We start from the raw sequence: 27250 nt of genomic DNA on the forward strand, positions 1-27250 counted from the left end.
ACGGCCTTTTATGTGTGCTCGCGAGCACGTGACTTAGTGCCTCGCGAGGACACATGCAACTCCCAGCAGCTCGCGAGCTGAGGCCTCTGGCCCTCACGGGTGCTGTTCGTCCGTGTAAGGGGTTCGCGGCGAATCCTTACACTCTCAACTTCTCTATTTTTTTTAATCTCCTGATCTTCAACTTTCTCATCATTAATTCTTATACCCATTGTCTTCATCACATCTTCTTCATTCTCCTCAGATCTTGTATTCACAGGTACTTATCTGATCAAATGCCTGTTGAATCATTTAAATGATCACTATTCAATTTATCAGTCACATATTTTATATTGCTCAAGTTTGGCTTAAAGCCTTTGAAAACTAGACAACATATTTATTTCTCATTATAAATTTCACAGTTCACTCTGCTGTCTTCTGAGATGTTGCACTCTCAACAGACAGCAAATTACCAAGATCTTTCAAGAATAAGTTACTAATCCCCTCTTTCAAATATAAGAAAAGAGGTATGTGTAACAATATCTCTAATTTGAACAGGCATCTTGTCACAAAACATATAAAAAGAAGTGACTTCTCCTGTTTGAACAACTATGGTCACTTGTGGCTTATTTTTTATTGGCAGATTCAACATTTCAGCATACTTCTGAGACAACAAATTAATTTCTGAACCAGTATTGATCAACACCATTAATTCTTGTTGGTTTATAGTGACTGGTGCATATAATGAACAAATTCCATATGCTGTTTTGAATTTTGACACCATGGGCTTTGAAGTAAGTCAACCAGAATTAATCTTTAGCTCAGACTGAACTGGTTCAGAGACTCTAACTCTTGTATGGCTTTTGCTAGTACTGTTATTCCAGCCTGATCCAAAGAATACTCAATAAAGCTTTGATAATATATTTATAAGCTTCTTGACTGACAATTTGACTTTTTCATTGAGAATTCAACCCATTAATTTATTGGCATCTGTTGAATTACAGATCTGGAAGAATAAGCAATCTGTTGCAGAATCTCTTGATCTTTGTTTCTCTGCAGACTTGCTCTGAATTTCAGGCTTCTTCTGATTAATCAGTTCAACATCTTCCATGATATTATTATCAACACTAGTCTAATTATTCTGGTAAGTGATAAATTGTCCAGTACACTATAGGGTATTGCAATCTTAGCTTTTTAATTGTTCTTAGCTTCTCTAACTGTTTTAACATTGACTGATATTCTTTTTTTCAATGGTTTATATTCCTTATCTAAATCAGATTCTTCATCAGATATTAGATATGCAAGCCATTCTGCTTGAACCTTCACACTGATTAAATTTGTGAAAGGTGTCTCTTCTTGCTGATTGGTCTTCTTTTTAGAGCTTGTCAACTCCAGAATCACCCATTTATTCTCTTCTATAGATTATACAATATACATGTTCAGGATTCCAGGTTTAGAAGTGACAGCTTGATAGTTTTGACTCTTAGAGCCCATGTGTAAGTTCTCTTCATCATTAATATGGCAGTATCCATTACTCATATCAGATTGGTATTCATAACACTAAGATTAACAATGTCCAGGTTTTCCACAGTAGAAGCATAAGAGACATGTCAAAATTCTTCCAGTTTAAGCTCCTCCTCATTCACAAGCACTACTATAGTCTGTTATAGAAGAGCCATTTTGAGCCAAATAGAGATTGACTGACAGTTGAGTATTCTCTTGTACAGTTGTAGAATTAACAGTCACATTTGTTGGATAATTTGATATAGATTTTGGAGATTCTTCTCTCTGCAGCATATAATACTGATCAGAATTCTCTTGTATCTGATTTGATTGTACTTTCATGGCTAATGTCAAATTTATGAACTTGTTGGTCATCTTTTCAATAGCAGCTTTAATATTGACACTGTCAGAGCTCTTAGCTTTAGCTTTTGATTCAGATTCTTCAGTCTTCACAAAACTAGCTGTTTTCTTTGAATCTTCAACTGTAGGGAGCTTGTTAGTCAATTGATATCACTCACCAAGCTTCTTCATTTTTTTTTGTTTTATTTTATCTTCTTTAAAGATCTTCTTATTTTCTTCATACTGGTTGATCAAATCTATAGTCACCCAAACAACTTTTCTAAAATCAATAGGCAACATATTGTCTGAAAGATTGAGCTCAGTCTTGTCAATAATCTTATTCCAGAGCTTCTCAGGTAGTCTCTGAAGAAATCAAGACATCTTAGTAAATTCATCAAGTCTTTCATTTGCTTGAACTGTACTGGCAATAGTAGTGTATTCTTGAATATAGGTGTGAATATTGCCATCTCAAGCACATAGTTTCTTTGTAATTGTCTGAAGATAATCCTGATGGTGAATCTTGTAAGTAATGTCTTGATTATGAAATTCATGAATAATTTCTTTAAAGAATACTTCCCAATTATCTTCTTTATAGCCTTCCAAGATCTTTATCCATTCTTCAATTCATGTAACACAGTACCTAGCCAACCATTCAATAATGTTTTTAGAGTCAATTACCCTATAATTCTTACACATCTGATAAAACCTTTCAATAAACAAAGTAGCATCTCTGCCATCAAACCAAGGTGCATTTGCCATGCCAGGGGAAGACATAGAAATGTGGGAATGAACCACAATTCTCTTGTTCTCACTCTGTAACATAGTTGTATATGATTCTGTAGTACCTTCAGCCATAGTTAATTCTGATTCCAATTTCTTGATTTCTTGATCTTTGGTCATGTCATACAGTATATTCTGTCTATTAGTTAATATCTTCCAAAAACCTGTTTATCAGGCAAGCTTTAGATAAGAGGCATTCAAATCTAAGCTCCCTAATCTTATTTCTAAATAAAAAAAACTGATTAGTACTATGTTCCTGGTCCATAAGATCTTATCTTGAAATAGTGTATTACTTCATGTGTCTCAGAATTTGTTTTTCTCTTTCCCAGCAGTCACCAAATCACTGCATCATCATCTTCAGGTCTCAGCTTGGTCACCAAATAGAGCAGGGTACAATGGAATGCCTTGTCAAAGTAGGCAAGTTGATTGATATAGTGAGAGCACAAGAAAGATGAAAAATCACCATATAGTAAGAGTATGGTCAAGTAGTAAGTATAGAGATAGATATATTCTAACAGATGCCTAAGCTTGCAAGAAGTAATAGTACTAAAGAGCCCCATACTAATACAGGCAGCTCTAATAAGGAACAGTAGCAAGTTTCATGAACAAGAAATCTTCATATTCTCTAACTAATAACCAAACTGGTAGTAAAGAACAAGTGTGTAGAAAAGAGCAATGGTGCATGAAGATAATAAGCAAGATGCAGAGGCTACAGGTAGTTTATATAGCTCAAGAATAGTAGCTTAGAATGGTTTGTGCCTCAGACTGGAACAACCTTTGTCCTAATGAGGTACTGGAATCCCCACTACAACAGTCTTCCATTCTATATTCAGTCAGTAGATTCTCAATATACTGTTCCTGGTTCACAAAAAGATCTTCATTCAGCTGCTTTTGAACCCACATGCATAGATAATAGTCTTGTTTTAAAACCTTCTTGATCTCAAAGCATTTCTGAAGCTTCTTGATGAGCCATTCTATCTCACCTTCATTAGGTCCCATTATACAGCAGTTGTTGATGTGTAGAGTTAGGTAGATATACTTTCCCTTGTGATTGTTACAAATATAGATCTAGACCAATCAAGCATCAGATAACATCAGATGTTTAGAGGTATTCACATGACCCTAACTCTGAACATATAAGAATTACACAATTCATATAAATTATAAGAACTCCAGTATTCAGTCTTCTAGTTAGAGAATCTCTACATTCTACACACAACTTTCTTTCATCAGTTACAGATATTATATTTACTTAGCTCTTTCATATCTCTAATTCTGGAAAAATCTATATAACCTACAATCAGTTCTTCTAACATTTTGGACACTCCAATATATGATTATCTAAGTTAGTATGATACCATCAAGACCCACAAGATAAATTATAACAACACTCCATGTTGCAGATCTGACAGAGATAAACACTAATATAGAGAAGATAAACATTGATAAAGATGCTAGTAGTGGTGAAGCCACCACCAGCAAGACACCAGCAGACAATACAGGCAACAGAGATACACCTCTCAATATATTAGATGAAACCTGAAGGAAGAAGATCTTTGAAGAAAAGAAGACATATCTGCAAAAGAATCTAGCAGACATATATGGACAAAATGAGATACACAGACTGCAGAAGCAGATAGAATACAAACAGAGAATAGTGAATGATGATTTTCCTTTAGAGTTCCCCTTATACACACAACTGATAGAGAAGTCAGATAATTTTGACAGCAGTTTTGCCTGAGGAAATCATTATAAAAGGCACCAGATGTGGTCAGAATTGATTGAGTGTTCAGCCATTTTCATAACAAACTCCAGATATATTGGCAGATGTTGGAAATAGAGAGAGAACAGCTACTCACATCATAAAACAAATTCAAGATGTGATGTAAGAACAATATTGAACCCAAGATAACTTGTAGTCAAGGCACAATACAGCATTATTATAACATCATCCAACAAGAGAATCAATTCATACTCTTGTTTTTCATATACATTGCTGAACTCAAACAGAATCTGAACAGTCTATCAGATGAATTCTTTCATATATTTTTTCTACAGATGAAGCTCAGATTAATCATCCAGACTGAACTAGATAAACTGCAACATCAATTAAAAATAATTGCAGAATTACAAGAACAAGCAACACTTATTAAGTTTATTCTAGAAAAGAAGAAGTAAAGTCAGTAAGACAAGAATCAAAATAAGAAGAAATGGAAAATCTCAATTTCTCAAGAGAAAGATATATCTCAACAAGATAATAAAGAAGATTATCCATGAATGAAGAAGACATCTGTGAAATCACTTTTAAAGATGTTCAAAGAGAAACACAAATAATAAATAGAGAAGAGGCTCTGTTTAAAATGTGATCAATCAGACTATAGAGTAAAGTTTTGTTCAAACAGGTCCAACAAGTTCTAGCAGATAGATAAAAAGAATGAGAATCAGGCAAAGACTAGAGCCACAAAGCTCATGCACAAACCAGATCAAATGTTAGAAAGACAGGGTATCAATCTACTAAAGAACATAAGCAGATGCAGTATATGTCTGTCAATCACACTAACTACACTGTCAGGTGGTCTTACAGAGCAAGCTGCACTGTTAAACTCAGATACTACAGTGAACAGTATCTTCTATAAACTGGTGTCCCAATTGGACTGAGATCAACCAGAGATGTTCATAAGAGTTATTAAGATATTGAATGAAGCTGAAGCTGATTAGTACAGCATTTACAAGATCTAACTCACTATAATAAACTTCATGGAAATCACAAAGATGGTAAGATGTACATTTATAGTGATTAATATAGTCAACATAAATATAGTTCTAGACATGCTGTAGTTGGAAGATTTCAATCTGAATATTGACTGGAAGAATAAGATATGGTATTATCAGTCTTTAGAGAAAATAGTGAAACTTCTAAGTGCAGATAAATTTCTTCAAGCAGTGTGTATCAAGAATAAATTCTTTTATACTATTTTTGTGTCAGACAATAATCAAGTTCTGACAGAGATGTCTAAGTGATTGAGAGACTATAAAGATATTTTCTCAGAAGACAAAGCAGCAGAGTTACTGAAATTAATAAAGATTAGTCATCTGATTATTCTTAAAGATGGCTGTGAGCCTCTGTACATACCAATCTATAAACTATTGCTCAAGCAGATGGAGATTCTATAAGAGTATATTGAGACCAAGCTCTGCAAGAGTTAAATATGTCTGTTATGAAGTCTAACAGAGGCTTCAGTATTGTTTACACTTAAAACTAATAAAGAACTCAGACTCTATATTAATTATTGTGATCTTAATGCAATTATAGTAAAGAACCATTATCTCTTGCTGTTAATAGATGAGATGTTAAGCCAGTTGACAGAAGCATGCTACTTTTTCAAGATAGATCTACATAATATCTACTACCAAATTAGAATCAAAAAAGAAGATGAATGGAAAACTATGTTTTGTACAAAGTTTGAAAGTTTTAAGTATCTTGTCATGTCTTTCAGATTATCAAATGTACCAGTAACCTTCCAGTTCTATATTAATAAAGTACTAGCAAGCCTGGTTGATGTATGCTGTATAGTTTACCTAGATGATATTCTTATCTTCTCTGTCTCAGAGAAAGAGCATGACTGTTATTTCTTCTGAAAGTGACAAGAAAATACCCTAACATAAACAAGAAGAATCTGTCATGGCAGTACACTCTGATACTTGCCATTGCTATGGTTTCAAACAGCAGCTTCTTTAAAAGATAAAGAGTACTAAAACACATTCAGAGTTGAAGCTTATTCACATTCTGAAGCAGTTATAAAAGGTCTTTAGCAATAAGAAAGCTGACATCTACCTATGCTATGACCATGCTAAACTAATAGCTTCAAAACTTAGTTTACAGACTCACACACTTAATAGGAAGGAGCTTTTCAACCATTTAACTTACATTCATAGAAATCATCACAACATTGATCCAGTGTCAGTTCAGCTTTCTTCTTCTCCTGAGAACTTGGTGGAAGAAGAGGATCATGGTGGTCACTATTAGAGATTGCTGCTATCACTCTTCTTATTCTTATTTTCTATATTTTTTCTTACCAGACTGCTTATTACTATTTATTATTCTCTTATTTTACTAAATTGATTTTATTTTATTTTATATATTGCTTGTTGTCAGGGGACACCAATATTGAAGATCAGAAGAAAATGTAGTGAGGATTTCAGTATCTTATTAAAATAAAGATTGTTCTAGTTCAAGGCACAAACCATTCCAAAGCCACTATTCTTAAGCTATATAAATCATCTGTAGCTTCTGCATCTTGCTTATTATTCTTACACATTATTGCTCTTTTCTACACACTCATTTCTTACTACCAGTTTAATTATTAGTTAGAGAATATGAAAATTTCTTGTTTATAAAACTTGCTACTGTTTCTCATTAGAGCTGCCTGTATTAGTACAGAGCTTTTTAGTATTATTACTTCTTGTGAGCTTAAGCATCCATTAGAACATACCTATCTTTACACTTACTACTCAATCATACTCTTACTATATTGTGATTTTTCACCTTTCTTGTACTCTCACCATATCAACTAACTTGTCTATCTTGACAAGGTATCCCATCATACCCTGCTTCACTATCTAATTTCTCAAAGTATTCTCTGGCTTGTGCAGATATTGTGCTATCAATTAGACCATGTAGTCAATTATTTTGAACATTTCAGTATTGTAAAATCTTCAAGTACTCTGATCATGGTAAAGTCTCTTGTCTTTTCAGAATAATCTTCTTAACACCTATTTGGCAGACTACTTTTAGAATAGCTTTGCTCCATGCTAGATAGTTACTGGCTTCAGCCAGAGTTATAGACTTCTTCACTATCTTCATAATCTTTATAAATTGGGTGATTGCTCTGCTGATTTGTGTATTTGTATCTATAAGATTATCAATATATTCTTCTAGTTTCTTATTAAAGTCTATTTTTTAATTTTCTTCTTCTTCTTGTTGAGCTTCATACTCTAGATTCTCCTGCATTATTGCAGGTGCATTTGCAGTGCTTGCTTGATCTGATAGAAAATTCACTTGCTATGCCAGCTGTTATACTGTCTTCTGTTATCTTTATATTATCTTCTGTTGATTTAGCATTATTCTGCACAATATTTGAAGTTCACTCTTCTTTCTAGGCTTTTGCTCATTATTTGGCAGACTGTCTCTGAGCCTACTCAATCATCTAAGCTTAGTTTAAGGTGTAGAGAGATTTGTTGAAGTCTCTCAGTTAGAAGTTCAGTGCTCTGGTTTGTCTGTATGATTCACCATGGCTTTGGCATTGCCAGGTGCTTGATTTGCTTGCTAGATGCATTTAGCAGGTGTTTCACTCACTCTTTAGTCACATGCCAGAAAGCTACAGAGTTCAACTTACTTCTCAGCTTGGTGCTAGAAAGTTACAGAGATTGCACATATAGAAAATATCTATCTTAATATATACTCTCTCTTGTGCTTGTAAAATCTTATTATTCACAAGAATAACTGTTCAGAATATTGATCATAAGCTTCAATACCCAATTGAGCTGTAAATCAATCTTATACACTTGCTCTTTAGCACAAAGAGCTATAATCTGATGGAGAACTTGTATGCTTGTCATTTTCTAAGCTACCTAAAGAGGAATCTTGGCTAATCTATGTGGGTCACGTGAGCGAGGTGCTAGTTGGATTACCTAACAGAAAGCCTTACATAACATAATCTGCAAGCAAGTGAAATCCGCAAGCAAGCAAAAGATTAAATTAAGGCATCTCAACTAACTAGAATTTAACCCAAAATACTAATACTTAACAACCTCTAAATAGATTAAATTACATTGCAATAGGACTGGGGCAGCTTCTTCTTGTATAGCCTAAAATATGGCAGTTTGTACACCTTGATGATGCCTGCAAATATAATACAGACTCTGAGACTGCAGACTTAGAGAGTTGAGCAACTGACTGTTCAACAGATTGAGCAGGTGAAATAGCAAGCTCAGTAATCTCTTCCCTAGTTAGATCTTCTTTACACTGAATTTGGTGCTTAGATCTTGTATGTTTTTGCTTCTCTTTCTCATTTGCAGCAAATATATTCTGATATTCATAATAGTGGTGTTGACCATTCCATATTTGCAGGTCTTGATAATTTGGTCAAATCCTTTCATTAAGCTCTGGATGAGCTCTCAAGCCCCTGCCCCATAAGATTCTTGATCTTACCCACCTGCCTATGCAACTGCTGGGGATTGCCACTTGATGTTTGTAGGATTTAGAATGACTGGGAGTTGCTAGATTAGCTAGCTGAAGGAGTAGGGGTTAGAGTTGAATATCCAGCTGCTGAAGAACCTTCCTATCCTCACATTTTGCTTGCTTGTGATTATAGCATCTGGAATAGCAGCATTTGAGCTCTGTATGGTGTTTAATCAGATTTGACACCCATTTCTGGCCAACATGGGGGGGAGGAGAGGTAGGATCTCGCATCATAAGAAGATGATTGTGTTACGAACGTAGACCTAGACCAACCAAGCATCGGACGACGTCGGATGTTCAGGGGTATTCACGTGACCCCAACTCTGAATGTATAAGGATCACACGATTCGCATGGTTGTGGGAACCCCAGCATTCAGTCTCCTAGTTAGAGGACCCCTATGTTCTACGCACAACTCCCTCCCATCAGTTGCGGGCATCGTACATACTTAGCTCTTTCGTACCCCTAATCCTGGGAAAACCTACGTGACCTACGACCGGTTCTCCTAACAGATTGGCCATATTCTCAACAAATGCTGGTTGGGGGGGAATTCCTTGTTTAGCTAGGTCTAGGATCCATTGAACTAGCTGATTCTCTTCAGGCTCAGTCAATTTGGTCAAAGTTGCACATAGACTGATTCATGCACATCTTTCTTTCGCTTGATGATATAAGATAGTATAAGGCACATTAAATAGCCGTGCAGCTTCAGCAATTGAGCTAATTTCTTGCTTTTTAAGAGTAGAAATAGCAAGTTCAATCCTTCCCTCTATTTCTATAGAGGATCTTGCATTTTTATTGCGAATTGGTGGCATTCTGACGCGTTGAAGTGGATGGTTGAGGAAGTTGAAAAAAATCTTTCGCTCGCTTGCGGATTTCGCTCGCTTGCGGATTTCGCTCGCTTGCGGATTTCGCTCGCTTGCGGATTACGTTAGTTGAACCTGGAACAAGTTGTTGTTCCGCTACGGTACCGGACTTATGACGGACCGGAGGTCTTGGCACTATCCTAAAAAAGTCGAAGCATGAAATTGGCGGGCTCGTTGCACCGTTCATCAGTTGCGAGAGTCTAGGACTGCCGTTAGGTTTTCCAACATATCGGTGAATTCCAAGCCACCTCCATTAATCATGAAGAGGAAGCTGGACGAGAACAATGTGCCGACTCCTGAAAACTCCGGGCCAAAGGCTCTAGAAAAGACCTTCGAGACCCTCCACTTAGATCCCAGGTTGCTCCAAGCTTTAACAAAGCAGAAATTTACGAAACCAACATTAGTTCAGGCAGAGGCAATTCCACTGGTCTTAAGCGGGAAGGATGTGCTGGGTAAGTAGACACCGAAAGCTGTCGCTTCGATCTATCACCGCTAACTCTTTGAAGCTCGTGCAAAAACAGGGTCGGGCAAAACCGCGGCGTATCTCCTTCCGATTTTGCAGTCAATTTTGCAAAAGAAGATTGTACGCATTTCCTAGCTTTCTTGGAAATTGCGCAGCTTTGCTGACAGGCGTGTCCAGGCCAATCCCACCCAGAAGTCGATCTCAGCCCTGATACTCGTGCCTACTCGAGAGCTTGCTGAACAGGTTCAAAACGCCGTGGTCTCGTTTTCTTCCTTCTGCGGAAAAGACATACGGTCCGCAAATCTCACGCAGAAAGTTTCAGACGCCGTTCAACGAGCAATCCTCGCTGACCTCCCTGATATTATCATTTCTACTCCTGCAAGGGCGATCATAAATACCAACAGCTCCTCGTTGTCGCTTAACGATTTAACGCACTTGGTAATTGATGAAGCCGATCTTGTCCTTTCCTATGGGTACGAACAAGATATGCAAAATTTGGCAAAAGCCATTCCCCGTGGTGTCCAAACGCTGTTGATGAGCGCGACGCTCACGTCCGAGGTTGATGCTTTGAAAGGCTTGTTTTGTAGAAGCCCAGTTATCTTGAAGCTAGAGGAAGCGGAGGATGAAGGAGCCGGAATCGCGCAATTCGCAGTCAAGTATGCCATAAGTTTGCCCGCCCCGGAGCAGTCCTATTGATCGTATTGGCTAACCATTTCTTTAGATGCGCGGAAGACGAAAAGTTTCTTCTAACTTATGTTATATTCAAATTACAGCTTGTCAAGGGAAAATGTATCATATTTGTTGGAGATATAGATCGATCCTATCGTCTCAAACTATTCTTGGAACAGTTTGGTATAAAGAGCTGCGTTCTCAACTCGGAACTACCGGTCAATTCCAGGATTCACGTCGTCCAAGAATTCAATAAAGGTGTATATGATATCATCATTGCTGCCGATGACCAGGAAGTTATAGGAGAGATACCAAAGAAAGGATCTAAGACGCCCGAGCAGTCAAATGGTGAAAACGGAGACGAGCCAGAGGAGGAGAAAGGCTTCAGCGACGAGGACGAAGTCGAACCGCCGCCTAGTAAGAAACGCAAAAAGTCTACCAAAGAAAAGGACTACGGCATCTCCCGAGGAATCGATTTCCAAGATGTCGCCTGTGTCCTCAACTTTGATCTTCCCACGACTGCCAAATCGTACACCCACCGTATCGGGCGGACTGGGCGAGCTGGCAAAACCGGCATGGCTCTATCCCTCATTGTGCCTTCAGAACTGTACGGCAGACATAAGCCTACAAGTTTTCCAACTGCCAAAAACGATGAGGCAGTTCTCGCGAAAATCATCAAGCGCCAGGCCAAGCTTGGACGAGAAGTAAAGCCATACAATTTCGACACAAAGCAGATCGATGCCTTCCGGTACAGAATGACTGATGCCCTCCGTGCCGTCACACGGGTGGCTGTCCAAGAAGCCCGGACCAAAGAAATCAAGCAGGAGCTCCTGAACAGCGAGAAGCTGAAGCGACATTTTGAAGAGAACCCAGAAGAACTGCGGCAGCTTCGACACGATGGCGAGCTACGACCAACGCGCGTCCAGGCACATTTGAAGCATGTGCCAGAGTATCTAATGCCCGCAAAGGGGAAAGCTGGTCTAACTAGTGGGGATATTGGGTTTGTAGGATTGAGGAAAACAAATGAGAATCGGATAAGGAAGGCCAGGGATAGGAACCGAATGAGAGGGAAAGGCGGTAGGAAAGGTGGTCGTGGAGGCGGAAGAAAAGCCGATCCTTTGAAAACGTTTAAAAGTAAATAATGGTCTCGATTGTTTAAATGGCGTCTACCCAAAGTGCCACTCCTATTGAAGAATACCCAAATTTTATCACAAGAATTCATATAGTTACTATGCATCTAGGAGTAATCATAGTTTTCGAAGTCATCGTCACATAGCATGATTTCTGTGTCGATACGTGCTAGTTATTAAGTAGAGAATGGTTTTGCATCTCCAACGGAGACCTCAATCCACTTCCCCTTATCTTCAGACCTGAGATTTTGAATCGACCTCCCGATATTTTTCGCCTTGGCGACATGTAGATGCCACATTTTCTCTTGCCAACGGAGACGGGATCCTTTCTGAATTGCCTGTCCATGGCCATGTGCGTTGTCTATCGCAAGTAAATCTTGACCAGGGCGGAGAGTAACCCGTCGAGTCCCAGCTTCCCCATGGCCAAGCGAATGCTCTTCTTGCTGCATATTCTCGTTGCTAATAAGGTCATCCTCGGGTCCTGGCACCTCTTTCGCCCATCCAAAGCCTAAGCCCAACCATGCTATCCCACGCCACGATCCATTCCATTCAGGGCCCAGAGGCTGACCCAGGGAAGCATGTTGATTCTCTCTGCTCCAACAAAGAGAAGGAAGCCACTCAGTGCAGCCTTCAAGATCCAGCCACTGCAGACAATAAGTTGCCCGAGAAAGCTTTCCGAGCACCGTTGCTGCTTCAGACATATCATCATCGGACGGTGACAAGCGCTGCTCAAAAGTCGTGGACGGGCCGTGTTTCACTACTGTACTGATGGATAGGGTAGGAACTGGCCAGTGTGCGAGTGATAGATGCGTTAGAGTTGCTAGTTGAGAAAGTAGATGGAGAAGGGAACCCCAATTTGCTGCCGCCGGTGCTGGCTGTGCAAGCGATAGATATTTGAGTTTTTCAAATCGCGGAAGGAAAGGTTGGCGAGTAGTGAGACTGGTTCGACTAGAACTGGCTTCATCTGATGCTTCCTCTTCCCACGAAGCGGGGACATACGCATCTTCCCTTTTCAATTCAGGGAGTTCATATTTCAGCTCACGCACCAGTAACTTCAAGGTAATGCAGTGCCCAAGTGCACCAGACAGATCAAGTCGGATGACATCTGGATGTGTCTCTACTTCACCATCCGGAGTCTTGTCCAAAAAGAGCGGTTTTAAGCCCTGCATACCGGCACCCATGGTCGCGTGGTCGGTATAGACAGCGATGTAACTAAGCAGCAATTGCCTAACTTGCGTTGGTAATTCGGAGAGGAAAATTCCATCGTAAACGAGATGCCAATCCCAATTGGATGCCATGGTCTTTAGAATGGTATGCTGTAGGGATCGCTCTGGAGGGAAATTTAGTCCTGGTAGCCGGTCAAGGTGTCGTTGAACCTCGCCATGGTAACCGGCACTTCTGCTCTCATCGTTTACAGGCCGTTCGTGGTTTTGTGACAGCCAGCTCAAAGGCGCTGCAGGCCCAGGAGTTCGTCGTAGTCTCCGGGTGCCTATCTGCGGTCTTAGTCCGGAACGTGGACGAGGGGGCGGCGGAGCGGGTAAATCTAAAATATTTCTTATCGATGGGTGTACGGATTTTGCGACGACTTCTGTTGCACCCACGACATTCTGGGGCTCGACCGTCGAAAGTTGCGTCCGCCGTAGGTGCTGGATAAGGTCGTTGACGGAGAGCTGCTCGGAGCGTGAGGGGTCGTTTCGACGTCGAGAAGAGGAAGATGCTAAAGAATGGTGGACGGACGCTTCTGGCTTGATTAGCTTAAACTTGCGATGCTTTTTGGGCATCGAGAACTGGAGATCTCATCAAGATGGTTCGTCAGAGAAGAATGAGACAGCCATCAGTGGGACAAACACTTCCAGCCCGCCGACTCTGAGCTGAACGCTGCTGACAAAGAACCAGGTGAAAGTTGAGGCGACAACTTTCCGCAACCTAAATCTTGTTCTCGATTAAAGCAACTTCACGGTTCGTTGGGACATAAAGACAAAGTAAATCCATGACAAATTCAATGGAATTGCAAGAGTCAGCTTATATATGGCAATGTGGCTGATCTTCTCTAGTGGTGTCTCCGTCCTGGTGTCCAAATAAGATCCCGCTTCTCACTGATGAGAACCGCAATCAACTTAAGACTGTGTGTTATACGAGTGATTAGGGCCTCATCCAGAGATCATAAAGTTTCTGTCAACACATGGCGGTATGATCATTCTTGAGCGCCCTCAGTGTCCACTCCGCAAGCGACTTCGACACCTCCGAGGTGCCAGCCAGGCCCCCTCAGCTGAAGATATTCAAAGTTGGGCTTTTGGTCTGTCATCAAGGACGCCAGCGTGCAAAGTGAAGTTCTTACTCTTGACTCGCTACTCTATGAGCTAGAGTCTACTCTGCCTCCTTGTTGAGCTAAGGTGATCTTCCTATAGATTCTGATGGAGAACTTTGCTATGTGACTTTCCTTGCCATGCCCTGATATGCAGTATGTAGATAAAAGGGCGCAAGAACCACTGGGACTCGGTGGAGAGCGTGGAAATTGCCAAGCCCGAAATCGGCAAAGAGCCTCGGGGGCACGGCATTTTGTCTCGGGACACCACCCCTATAACGAAATAAGGGTGGCATTGGTCATAATGTTACATGGACTTACAGGTGATGTATGAACTAGGTAAGTTGATAGCATCACAAGCATCCCTTCACCACCAGTGTGTACAGTGCTCATGATTGCAAGTTTGATTCCTTCTTCATTGTGACATAGAAGGTATTCAGGGATTGGAGTCTAGAGGTGGTTTGAGATGAGGAAAACAAAGCACCCAGGTGCAGCGTCACAATTGTCTTTTACACCCCTTGTAAGATTGTATGTAATAGTACTCCATATAACCATGTTAATCCTGGTGTCCCTTACACAAAATGCGGTGCCCCTATCGAGCCAGATCTGACTGGGAGCCAATCGGTAGAATATACTCCGCAGGGTACGGACTAAAACATCCATATATTAACGAGACGACCTTGAAGACGACTTCAAAGAAAGGACCAGATCTATCAAAATTTCGAGCTATAGCTGATAATTCTAGGTAAGGTTTCGACATCCCAGGCGCCATTGATTGAACCCTGTGCATATTGGTACTCAACTGCTAACACGCTGCAAGTGTGCTGAATTGTCTTCGTTTATTTCAACAAAATGGACGTCGCTATGCTTAAAAGAGCCTGTAGTAAAGGCGCTTCATGAACGAAGAGTTCTTTCTCTTCTCCAACACCTGATTGTAAACCTCCCAGTCAATCTCTCTTCTCCCTGAGTCGATATCGATTTCGTCGAGTTTCAGCCATCCCTTGCGCTTCCAAGCATAGCCGCAAGCCCAGCAGAATAGGACGACGGGAAGAGCAAGGTATGACTTGAAAAAGCCCTTTGCGTCATTAATGCCACCTGAAACTGGACAGATAGCGATATAGAACTACGCAACACAGGTTAGATTGGACACGTTTGTCGAACCACCGGAAGTCACACTTACTTGAGCGATAAGGACTAGGCAAACTAAGCATAGCCCAACCCAGGAACCCCAGACACCGAGGGCAGCCTTAAAGGGGATCTCATCAAGAGTGCGACCGTGATGTGCCCAGGCAGCGCGGAACCGAATGTGAGCGAGACAAATCTGGATATCATCGGAGTTAATATTGAATTCCTGCGCAACCAGAGGATTGGGTTCCTCCTTCTTTCTCCTTTTATTTTAGGGAAATGGAGGGGGGTAGGGATTCAACTTACGCTTCCCCAGGTGAAGAGCGCAGTTAAGCCAGACAGCGCAAGGAGCCAGTCAAAGATTTCAACACCACTTGCAGTGACATTCACATATGCCAGACCACCAAATGCAATGAGTGTGCCTGTTGAGATAAGTGGCCTACCAGCTCGGTCAACATAGGAAAAGATACGGGGTGCGTATCCTTGTTCAGCAATGGCTGTTAGGGTCCTAGATCCTGCAAAGACGGCCGAGTTTCCAATTGAAAAAACTGAAACAAGGATGATAACATTCATGAAGCTGTCAAAGCCGACGAGACCAGCGTCGTGGGCAGCAATCACGAACGGCGAGGCATTGGTGTCGATCAGAGGGTTTGCACCAAGCAAGCGGTCATCGTCGGAGCGGACGAGAAGACCAATGAAGAAAAGACCGAGGATATAAAACAAGATAATGCGCCAGAATACTTGTTTGATTGCCGATGGAAGCGATTTTAGGGGATTCTTGCTCTCGGCTGCTGCTAGTCCAACTAGCTCAGTGCCAAAAAATGCGAAGGCTGCAGTGACGAACACAGAGCAAAAACCTGGCCACCAACAGGTTAGCATGGGATATATCCTATAGTTCATGAAGTTTGTTTCACGGTGTGTTGCCGCTGCCAGATTTGGTTACTTACCCCTGAAGCCATTGCGGAATGCCCCGGGGTCATACCACAACCTTGCCCCCCAGTATTCAGAATAAATTCCATCCTTTGGACCTCCTCCGCAAACGAGAACCACTGCTATCACCATAAATATGACAACTGCACTGAGCTTCAGTGCACTAGACCAGAACTCTTCCTCTCCGAATCCAAGAACTCCGAAGATGTTGACTATTATGATGGCCGCCAGGAAGACTGTTATCCATACAGCAACACTGAGATCAACTTTCCAGAAGTTTATAGTCAGTGAAGCCACTGTGAGCTCAAGGGGAAGGACAATGAGCCACTGGAGAACATAGTTCCAGCCCATGGCAAAGCCCCATGATGGATCGATGAATCGGCTTGAGTATATATAGAACCCTCCAGACACTGGGTACATGACGGCTAATTCTCCAAGGGCAAATACGACATTAAATATCATCTGCGGAAAGAAATATTAACCGATGTCAACACAGAGGATAATCTCGCGTCACTTACGACACCAATAATTGCAAAGTCGATCACAACGCTTGCTGGACCACCTTTTGCTAATGCTGAGCCTGAACCAACGAAAAAACCTGCGCCGATACTTCCGCCAATTGCTATCATATGCAGGTGACGGGATTTCAACGTCTGGTTCAACTGGTTATGTTTGTCTGCGAGAGTTCGTTTCTTGAAGGATTCCGGGGTGCAGCCCATCCGAGTCCAGAATCCTGGCTGGTCTTGGGCGACCTCTACCTCCAAGGCGACTTCTTCATCTTTAGAAGCAAAAGGTGGCAGCTGCACAGAGGTGCTGTCCTCCTGGGAGATCTCTTTTTCAGAGAAGCCCATGGTGACGAACGGTCAGACACCGGGTGCCGAGCGATGGATTGTTAAAAATGGAAAAAAAAAAAAAAAAAAAAAAAAAAAAAAAAAAAAAAAAAAAAATAATTTTCAGACAAATCGGAAGGAAGAATCTCGGCAAAGGGGTATATATGGCTGAACGCAGATGAGAGAAAGGTATGGCAGTCAGTTGAGAATGCAAGGGCAGAAGAGTGGACGAATGTTATAAGTGTGATATTATGCTGAGATTTCCAGAGAAGGAAAGGGAGGCGATGCTTATGGTTTTGAACGAAATAAAATTCTGGAGGCGAGAGACCCCGGGTTGTGGGGAATGGACTGACCCGAGAGGATTATTTGGGTGAGCGGCTGATGAGAGGGTTTTCACGAGTCCACCTGATATGGTTATCATAAAAGGCTTTTTTATCTCCGGGGTTTTGGGGAAAAAAGCGGCACCGTCGAATGAGAGCGGCCTCTGATAAGGGCCCGGCGATTGCCAGTGGCACATATCATCCTCTGAGGGTTCTGGAGATCCGTTCGAGCGGGTGGATACATGAATGGCCACATGCGAGACTCTCCGGCTCTCTTGAGGGCGGAGGTGAACAGGCTGTGCACTGGGCTAGAGGATCAAAGGCCGTTTGGCCACCCCTCTAGACTACGCCCACGAAACTGCGCAAACTCGTCATTCCGGGACATCGGGGGCGTAAGGAAACATACCCACGGCCGGATGCCAAGCCAACACCTCGGAGAATAAAGTGATTCCAGGCGTCTTCCATTTTTCCACCGCCTTTCCCGTTTCGGGCGTTAGCGGGAGGTTGTAGATCCACGGGCCAGGGCTCGGCGCGGCGACATTGCCCAAGCGGCGGCAAGTACATAGTGCGTGTGCAGCCTCCCGGGATCCCATAGCTAGCAGCCATCACGATCGAGCTGCATTACAGAGGTTCTTGTGCTCGAACGAAATTCTGTGGGCCTTTGAGAGATCGGTGCTTCACTGTGGTGGACGGCTGGCCTTCCGTCCATACATATAGGGTTGTCGAAGTTGAATTGGAGGCGGAAGCCGATACTCGTACCATCAAAAGCGAGTCGGTACCCTCTGGGAATGCATCGCGGCTTCGGGCAAAACTTGGATGCTTGCTTTGCAGATCGATCCCCACCAATCCTCGCCTAGCCATCCACGCCACTGACGCACCTCACACCACCCCCTGGAATTTTTTTTGAGCATCCTGCAGAATTTCTTCACTGAACACTTAGTCTTCACTAACCCGTCTGATGCCCGGTCCTTCCGTGTGATATGAAGAATTGAGGTCGTGATAATTTCCCGCATACTAATGGGTTGATACGGGGACCAGAGGGATTAGGCATTCCTACGATCGCCTCCAATCTGTGGAAAGGTTGAGGTTTGAAACCGAGGTCCACTTCGTTTAAACCGCCAATTGTGTAAACTCCGCCTCTAAGCAATACCAGGCTTCTCAGAAGCTTATTGCTTTTTGAGAGGAGTGTCATAGTACTCTTTTGTGAGCAATTCTACTTTTGCCTGCTACTACTTACTGCTCTATAACGGCCAGATACGAAAGGGCGCGCTTTCAATACAACCTCTCAATTATTAATAAGGGCTGGCAGTTGGGCATGAGGGAGGATCATGTTCGAGTGGACCCGGCTCGAAAGTTAATGGGCACTGGTTGATGCCGGTAGACAACGTACGTTTTGTCTCTCCTCCGGTCTGTTGTTCCAGTCCTTCGTTTTCTCAATTGGTAAGAAGGTTAAAACAGGCCATACTTCCCAACATTTCCCCGGAATTTCACATCGTGAAGTTGCCAACTCATGCCACCGCCCTGTGGGACTCCCGTGTAAAATCCTGGGGAGCGGAGAGGGAGTTCATCGGGGTCTGAGGTTGGAGCCCGTAGAGATGTTGAGCGGCTCGGCTATCCACGGCGGATTGTGGAGAGGAGGAGCTTGAACAGCCAGTTGCAAGTCCAGCTTAGAAATGGAGATAGCTGACGAGATTCAAATCGTCATTATTAATATAGCTCCGCTGCCGAAGAAGCAGACCAAAACCTAATCTTCGTCTCCGTGGATTGCTGCCAAAATGATTATTGCTTATCCTCCATCCCTAAAACGATTAAAGCGGGTGTCCACCTGAGGACAACGATATGAGAACGAACGGCAACATCTGGAAGCAAGGCAATACCGACTAATGTAAGTTAGTAATTCGCACCGCACGTCGAGCCTTGCCACAACCGGGTCAGCCTCAATGGGCCCGCAGCCAGCTCGCAATAACAAACACAATATCATGCATTTTTTTTTCTAGTGGTATACACGTCTATCAGCAAATCATATAGGATAGATACAAATACATACGATCAAATATCTCGAACCCAAGAGTCGTCCTCCATTTTGCCTTCTCTTTTCGGGCCTTCTTGTGCCCAAGTCTCGGCAAGACTGGCTTTGGGATCCTCATCTGGTAACCCTCGTGAGCGGCGAACCTGGAGGACTAGTTCTCGAACTTTCATCGTGCATTCTTTCCGCAGTTCCACTGCTTCTTCCCCGTACATGAGCTCTTCATTGAGAACTCCCAGGGGAGCAGATCCACTTTCTCTCTCAGCTTCAGCTTTTATCTTCTGCCAGCGTCGCCTTAAGTCGCCAAAAACAGCCTCAACGTCAACTTTTTCTCCAAAAGTGACACTGATCTTCTTGTTTATTCTCGGGAGGAACCGCGGAAACGTCCTACTCTCATGCATAACTTCATCCGTTCCTTCTATCCACATAGGAACGACGTCAGGGCATTGTGACGCTTCGAGGATCAACCGGGATACGCCCCATTTGAAATACCGCATGGTTTTGGGCGGGGACTGATGGATCATGCCCTCTGGGAAGATATGAATCCATGAATATGAGTTGCATGCGTATGCTGACGGTGCTAAGTATGAATCATGGCTTGTGGTAGTATATGCCATGGGCACCTCAGAGAACGGGTCGACGCAGACACTCTGCAGGCTCCATTGTTGCAGATCAGCCGGCGCGGTGTGGGGATTTGTAGGGAACGGACCCTTTGAGAGCAATCGGATCGCTTGAGTGACGGTAGGCTGGAAGAGGCCACCGTAGGGGGAATGGTAGAGCCTATGCGTCGGAAGGACTTGACCAAGCGTGAAAAAGGCAGAAAGGACCCTAATGATATACCAAACTCCACATCAGGCGAAAAGGCTCTTCATATTGGCTACTCAATTGGAAATCTGCCCACCTATTACTGAAACAGATGTCGTGGCTTCCAAACGCCCATCTGCGATTGAACGACTGATATCCCCAGTGATTATGCAGCGGGATAGTTCCCCACATCAAAGGGTCATCCATACTATGTTGCAGCCATAGTTCATTCAGTTCATATACTTCGTCGAGTGCTTCCAAGACGCGGTTATTCATCTACGTACACGCTAATATGATTCGAAACTATCTCAAAAGAAAGATATATCTTAGTGACCAGGTCATTCATTATAATATATTGTCGGAATGGAATCATCATTTGAATACTAGAGCGCAAAGCCTACCAGTTATTAAACCCCTCGTTCTGCTCGTATGGTCCCTCCGTTCATCCAGGAGTTTCAGAAACGCTTCTTGTCCATGCACCTCTGTCGTGTTAAAGGTGTAAAGAAAGCCACGGCACAATGCTGCGACTTGGAACATGGTCAAGGAAGAGCAGAACCTCCAGAAGGAGGAAGGCTGTTCCAACGTCCCATGGCTGAGATGCATCGATGAAGCGCACAGGTCAGAATGTTACCGACTTTCCATTGGTCGCAAATATTAAGAGAACACAAAATCAGCCTGAGCAGCTGTAAAAGCAGCAAACGCGCTTGCAATGCAATGAGGGAACAGTTTGTCCGGCGGGAGCGAATCCAAATGTTTAATATACTACCCGCGTTTGATGACAGTTTTCGCTCTGAGAACAAAAGGGAAACCGTCGTGCACGGACCACCTTGAAAATCATCTCGCAACTCGCATCACCGCTCCAGCACCAACCCCGTCAGCGACCGCGATCACAATCGTCCTAACCCGCAGTGTTCTTTTCTTTCGCAAAGATGTTCAAGCCCACTTCTCCCGTAATGGGAGGTCTGCTATGGTACTCCAATCCCTTCCGAGCCTCCCCCGCCATCCTCACAATCGCAAAAGCAACCACAGCTAACCAGCTCTTTTCATCTAGGAAAATCCCCTGGCGCCTCTCATCCATGCAAAAAGCACGGCAGCGCAAGCGCTTACGAGCAGTAGACAAAGTCGTTGACACCGTGAATGCAGCTCTCCAGCGCAACGGCGGAAAGAGCGCCAAGGCGGTTGAACGATGGTACAGCGAGATGCCGAGAGAAGAGGAGATGTTGCCGAAGGATAAATATACGATCTTCGATCGGAAGGAGAAGACGTACAGAAAGGGAATACATAGTATGTACACTCGCTACGTGTTTCTTTTCTTTTCTTTTCTTTTTTTTTTTTTTTTTTTTTTTGGGGAATACGGAGCTGGGGGTGCTTCTTCCATCAGGCTTTGCTTCGGAAAAAAGGAGTTTGGGATGCACGACGGTGTAAAAGCGTTACTGAATGCCTGTTCTGACTTTGTCTTTTTCTCGTTACAGAGCTTCCAAAGTGGACTCGAGTGAGCCAGAGAGTCAACCCCCCGGGGTTTTAGCTGCAGCTCTGCTTCATTCCCACCTTTATACGAACCTATGTCGGGTCTCAACATTCTTGCAGCTTGTGGCCTCTCCTTGCCGGACGATTCACAACGGTGAGGATAATGTGGCTTGTGTACAATAATCCTTTTGTTTCTGGGATCTGGGCGCATTGAATCGGAGTTCAGGGAATCCTTTTAAGTGCCATGTTTTCAATTATTAGACAGCTATCTACCCTGAATAAAAACGAATGGAATTATAAACCCTTCCCAAGACCCGAAATAAAAATGTCAAAAATAGCGGAGACAGCCCAAGAGGCGCATGACAACGAGCGAGTCCGGACTATGCAGTTAGTAGCAACAGGAAGAAACCAGATGCAGAGAAATAATTCCAAAATAGCTGGTGCTATGCTATGCTCCAACTGGTGGAGCATCCAGGGGGCGCACTGTGCGCTCTCCCAGAATCAAATTAACTGAAGCGGCGATTGACATAAAAGCGTTGGGAGCAATGGCATAAGGTATATTGGGATGACGCTCGATTAAGCCGGCTCTGTGACCGTTCAGAACAGGCTTCTTCCTTTTCTGATATTTCGGCGGCGGCGGATGCCAGCTTGATTTTGTTACCCTTCCTGCATCTTTCACTGCAGATTTCCGTTTGCTATGTTGAGGTAAACGAGGCACAACCTTGCTGACGGTCCGCTTACAGCCCCTGGTCACGATCTTCGCCACCTCCGCCATCCTCCTTCGGTTCGCTTTTCCTTCACAAATTACCTTTCGCGCCCGGTAGGCTCTCGGAACGTTCTGCCAGTAATCTAACTTCTCGCACCATCCACCGCAACCTTCGAAATATGCGTTCTTTTGTTTCGTCGACATTTCGAACCCCTGTGGAGGTTTTCTTAGGATCCAAGTCGCAGTGTCGATCGCGCCATCTGGTGGTTCGTCGGCAGAACCTTCAAATAACTCCACTGCCTTTAAAAATCTCTGAACTCCAGCTGACTGCCTCGCAGAATTTACCGCCAAACGCCACGAATCTATTTTGGGAGTGTGCAGCTTGCTCCTTTGAATGGGAGGACGTTCCGCTTTGCGAAGTTCACTTTTAGCCTGATAAGGATAATTGAACCTAGGATCTCCATAAAGCCTTCTCTCTGTAGATGGAACTCTTGACGGCGGATCATAGACTACCCATGTGGTTTTGTTCAACCAGTGGTTATAGACTACTGAAAAGTTATCCGTTTTGCGCCCAGGGTCCATTTCGCTAGAGAGCCACTCAAGTTTGCGTTCAAGGTCGTCAAGCAAGCGTACCTCAGGGTTACTGATTTGTCTTTGAGTTCGAATACTGCCGCCATGTTGGTTCTGTAACTGTTTGGCGGTCCAAACAGATGGACCCGGTTCTTCTATGGCATGATCCGAATGATTCTTAAACGACTTGCGGCTAGCTTTCAGTGAAGACTGACTCAGAAAACGATCCGTGCTTGAGTAGATTGTGCGTATCCTTTCTTTTTGACTTGGATGCATCCTAAAGCGGTATGGTAAAGGCGAGATGGCATGCTTTGATTGAGAATAGATACCAGCCATGGAGGAGTTAGACGCAACGGGCAAATGAGAATAATCTATTGTTGACCTGCAGCATTCAGAGCCTGATCCTGTCGAAATTAAGCTCCTTAGGGCATCTGGAAATGGAGTTCCAGGCCGACCGGCGAGTCCACATAGCCAAATCGGTGTATTAGGAAAGGTTGCGCGTTGCATTCGTGCGCCCCAAGCCTTGTATCTCCATGACAAGTGCTTCTCAGCCTTCATGGTTGGCATTGGTTCCTCGAAGCCACCAGTACTTAGAATAGAAGGTGTGGACGCTGCTGTGGAATTCTTAGAGCGTGGATTCTCGCATAACTTGGGGTTTTTGAATGAAGCTCCATCAGATACACATCTTGGGACGTGTGCGGGTCGGGGTTCGCTTTTCTGTGTTACTTCAAAGGTTGAATGCGGGAGCGAAACACAGCGCTTGGACGATGATTTACAAGCAGGTGGTAAGTAGGGAGTTGCTGGACGGTTTTCTTGTTCATTCAGACTGAGCTGCCCATCATTCCCAAATGTGATATCAGCTTGGGAGGCTAGAGTATTACTGATGTTGGGCGACGGCTGATGCTCCTGGGGAACTCGAAGTTGTCTTTCTCGTTTAGGCCGCTTCCGCACAAAAGGAAAATGTGAATTTTCAACAGGCACGACATCCCTGCTTTTCAATTTTGACGCATTTTTGGCGGTTAAATTTGCCACTCCTTCGTCTTGGGGACGCTTGACTTGATGACTTAGACTGGACGTGGAGCCGGCAGGGTCAAAGACATAGCCTGTCAACGACGATGGGATCCAACTCAAGGGCTGCTGGTCTCGTACTCTCTTCTCAAGTTTCTTGCCTTGCGGGTCCCACCAGACCCAACTGTAATCGGTGTGACAAGTTCTCCAGGCTAACCAGCCTCGAAGTGTCTTGAACCACTGCTGCCTCCGCTGCCGCTGCTTTTGACGACGATCCAGAGGTACCCAACCATACCACGTCTTTGCATAGCGAATGCCTGCCTCTTTTCCTCCGCCGATCACCCTATGTCGAGTAAATATGCGGAGAAAGGCACTAATTTTCCAACAAAATATGGCGGCAACGAAGATGAGGAATGAAGCCACGAATAGAGACAAAAGGGATGTGAACCCAAAGACGGAATTGACAGCACGTACTTGGCCCGGTGGGCCTTGTGCAGGACGAGGAGGGAGGATGCTCTGTCTGGACTGCAAAATATGACTGTGAACTGGAGCCATTAATGGAAATAAAGCCTCGCCACATGTTACAGAGCTGTCCCCCACTCCACAGCGCCGATGTTCCTGAGCCCAGTTGATCCGAAGTATCTAAATGACCTGGACGTTGGGAGAAAAGCGGACGCGTGCTGTTTCTTCTTCGCGCACTGGTAGCACTTCGTGCTTAGAGCCCCTCAATTTGTCGAGCTGTTTGACCCCTCTCCAAGTACAGTAACCACAGAAAATGATGACAGCAGTGGCCGCGACGCTGATCCCAATGATGGTACGGATATCCTCTGGTTCCATAGAGGCGACAGGCCAAAATCTCCCGTCTAAGCTAAGATTGCGGTTTCAATCAAGCCTCAAAAAGCTGCTGCTGGCTGGGCAGGCTTCCTGTAAAACTTAATGATACATATGATTAACAATGAGAACTGAGTAAAATGGATATCCTCATGCAATGAATCTCATGAGAACTTTTGAATTTAATGTGAATAACTTCGATTATTCAGAAATTGATAGTGGAAGGTGCCTCTGATTGGGTCGTGGCTTCTGCCACAGGAAATCCCAGAATCCAAGCTGTCAAGTGCTGAACAAACTTTCAGGTTCATCAGTAGCAGACAAAATGGATAGAAGAAGAGGTCCTGGCAAGAAACTCCCAGCTATCCGCTGAGAAGACAAGCTGAGTCCTTAAGCGCGATGATTCCATGACAGGCTCATAAAGGAAGAGCTCCAAGAAGCAGATACCTATGGAGAAACCACTGGGATTTTTTAGTATTGTCACAAAGCAAACATAGCCAGCGACAAAGAGCAGCCGCCATGAATGAGGGATAACACCATCTATTATGTATCGACAGAGAAGCCTGCGGGGAATATGCGCAAAGAGAGAGAAGAAACTGGCATCAAGCTTAGAAAGAATTCCAAGTAGAATTTAGTCCTTTGAGATAGTGCTCAAGTTCGGAACACCTCTTGAGTATCTCTTTTCACCTCAGCATCAATACTTTGATCCTGAAGAGCTGCTGTGAGTCGAGGAGGGCGAGAAGTTCGAGTTGATTTAGGGTAACGGGTGCAGGCGCAGGGGCGTTGGCCGGAAAAGAATCATCATATAAGTATCAGATGAATATGGCATCGCAACGTTCACCTGGTGCAAGTGAGGCCCTGGTAGGGGGCATACCTGGAGCATGAGAAGCCCGTCTTCGTCCAGCCCGCTATATAACTGTCGAAGTGAATCGGTAACTACATAGCGGGCAGCAAGCCACAGCTGCGTGGCGCTGCGCTTGGCGGACAGGTTACGGAGTACCGAGCTTGGTTAGGTAGTTCGTTACTTAGTTAGTTAGCTTGTCCCAAGCGAAGTTCCCCTGCCAAGAAGATGGCACATCGAGGCCGCGACCAGATTGACTAGTTCCGCTCTGAAGGCCACGCATCGCATAGCATCGGTTTCTTCATCTCGGTCCCTTCAGGCCCGTCAAATCTTCCTGTGTTATCATCATGGCAGGGGGAAACCATAGAAGAATTCCTCGATCTCATTCTTGTTTTAAGTTTTAAGAAAATCGAAATGGTCTTCACAGAGTCTCATGACCGAAAAGTTATGGGATTGGCAGAGCAAACACCCCGCAGCTGCTCTTGATCACCACCTCGACGGAGCTGTCGTCGCAATCGGTGACTGTAAAAATTCAGGCAGGAACAAAAGCTCAAATAGCCATACTCCTAGCAACCGCATGAAAATTTGCCGGTTCTTGACTTATTTTTCAATATCAGGTAACTATTTATTCCCATCTCTGACGCATGTGGCACAGGCGACCCATATCAATAATTTGCTTAGCTCTTCACAGCAGCCTTTCCTCCAGAACATAGTTTAGGAAATCCGCTGGGGCAGACGTCTCTCTCAGAAGGGCGTTCCGTCTATCCCGGAAAGTATTCATTCGGCTTTCAACTGCATCCCAGACCCTGGATGGCCGCTTCTGTGCCAAAACATTGCAGACACCCTTATGCGTGATGGCCAACCATGGGCGATTTCCATCGCATAATTCAACTCTAGAAACAGAGTTCACAGAACAGAAATTTGCAAACCCCGGTGGTTTGTTCAAACCCCTTGTAGCCGAGCGATGGGAAAGTTTTGGTGGCCCTTGGAGTTGGAATTAGCCATTGTGCCTTGCCTCTTCCTTAGTCCACAAGGTGATTCAAATTTTATACATACGTCACCCTCTCCCCCATAGTGCGCCTTTTCATTCGACAGATGGAATGGTAATATGCGTTTTAAGAATGGTCGTCAGTCTGCTGTATGGCGAAGATCTTATAGGAATGAGCATTTCGCCAAATCTAGAGAGACAGGAGCTACCATAGCACTCCGACTAAGCGTTTGCAGCATGGAATAGCTGCAGCACCGCGAAGCAATATATTAAGGTTAACCTCGAGTATATTAGACAAAAATATTTTGGCGTAAAGGGCATGTCGAGCTATCAGGCATAGCAAGGTCATCACTGGAAGTTCCGAATATGGTACAAGCCCTTGGCCATGTTTTAGACCATGTGTACCGCTTATTCGAGCGTGCTGATTTAAGTAGTAACCGAAAATAGGAATAGCATTCGTCATAGATGTCTAGGCTTTGACCAAGCCATTGATCCACAGGAGCACAAGGAGATTCGATCAACGAGGACGCTGTTAGTTAC

At 43.7% G+C, this 27250-nt stretch overlaps 8 protein-coding genes across 8 annotated transcripts; 2 read left to right on the forward strand and 6 right to left on the reverse strand.

The window, feature by feature from the left end:
- Positions 1-9922: 9922 nt before the first annotated feature.
- Positions 9923-11974, forward strand: CIMG_05359 (ATP-dependent RNA helicase DBP9; the record flags this gene model as incomplete). Its single annotated transcript, XM_001245917.2, has 4 exons — positions 9923-10152; positions 10207-10283; positions 10341-10819; positions 10885-11974. The coding sequence occupies exons 1-4, from the start codon at positions 9960-9962 to the stop codon at positions 11972-11974; spliced, it is 1839 nt and encodes a 612-aa protein (XP_001245918.2). The 5' UTR covers positions 9923-9959.
- A 19-nt stretch (positions 11975-11993) lies between these two features.
- On the reverse strand, positions 11994-13834 carry CIMG_05360 (uncharacterized protein). The gene has a single exon (XM_001245918.2). The coding sequence runs from the start codon at positions 13741-13743 to the stop codon at positions 12139-12141; it is 1605 nt and encodes a 534-aa protein (XP_001245919.2). The 5' UTR covers positions 13744-13834; the 3' UTR covers positions 11994-12138.
- Positions 13835-14958: 1124 nt separating this feature from the next.
- Positions 14959-17173, reverse strand: CIMG_05362 (amino acid permease; the record flags this gene model as incomplete). The annotated part of the gene is made up of 5 exons (XM_001245920.2): positions 14959-15390; positions 15448-15588; positions 15699-16249; positions 16340-16784; positions 16841-17173. 5 exons carry the CDS (start codon positions 17171-17173, stop codon positions 15136-15138), a joined length of 1725 nt encoding a protein of 574 aa, XP_001245921.2. The 3' UTR covers positions 14959-15135.
- A 411-nt stretch (positions 17174-17584) lies between these two features.
- On the reverse strand, positions 17585-18078 carry CIMG_05363 (uncharacterized protein; the record flags this gene model as incomplete). Its single annotated transcript, XM_001245921.1, has 2 exons — positions 17585-17780; positions 17879-18078. The coding sequence occupies 2 exons, from the start codon at positions 18076-18078 to the stop codon at positions 17585-17587; spliced, it is 396 nt and encodes a 131-aa protein (XP_001245922.1).
- Positions 18079-19428: 1350 nt separating this feature from the next.
- On the reverse strand, positions 19429-21046 carry CIMG_05364 (monolysocardiolipin acyltransferase). Its single transcript, XM_001245922.2, has 4 exons — positions 20704-21046; positions 20587-20605; positions 20400-20510; positions 19429-20326 (listed from the first exon to the last, which is right to left on the reverse strand). The coding sequence occupies exons 1-4, from the start codon at positions 20903-20905 to the stop codon at positions 19522-19524; spliced, it is 1137 nt and encodes a 378-aa protein (XP_001245923.2). The 5' UTR covers positions 20906-21046; the 3' UTR covers positions 19429-19521.
- On the forward strand, positions 21002-22053 carry CIMG_05365 (mitochondrial 54S ribosomal protein YmL31). Its single transcript, XM_001245923.2, has 3 exons — positions 21002-21272; positions 21354-21586; positions 21775-22053. Exons 1-3 carry the CDS (start codon positions 21232-21234, stop codon positions 21825-21827), a joined length of 327 nt encoding a protein of 108 aa, XP_001245924.1. The 5' UTR covers positions 21002-21231; the 3' UTR covers positions 21828-22053.
- A 164-nt stretch (positions 22054-22217) lies between these two features.
- Positions 22218-24608, reverse strand: CIMG_05366 (uncharacterized protein; the record flags this gene model as incomplete). The annotated part of the gene is made up of 1 exon (XM_001245924.2): positions 22218-24608. The coding sequence occupies one exon, from the start codon at positions 24606-24608 to the stop codon at positions 22218-22220; it is 2391 nt and encodes a 796-aa protein (XP_001245925.2).
- Positions 24609-26084: 1476 nt separating this feature from the next.
- Positions 26085-26795, reverse strand: CIMG_11520 (uncharacterized protein; the record flags this gene model as incomplete). The annotated part of the gene is made up of 2 exons (XM_012358486.1): positions 26085-26615; positions 26779-26795. 2 exons carry the CDS (start codon positions 26793-26795, stop codon positions 26408-26410), a joined length of 225 nt encoding a protein of 74 aa, XP_012213909.1. The 3' UTR covers positions 26085-26407.
- Positions 26796-27250: the final 455 nt, after the last annotated feature.

Source organism: Coccidioides immitis (genome assembly GCF_000149335.2).
Source record: "Coccidioides immitis RS genomic scaffold supercont3.4, whole genome shotgun sequence".
NCBI lineage: Eukaryota > Fungi > Ascomycota > Eurotiomycetes > Onygenales > Onygenaceae > Coccidioides > Coccidioides immitis.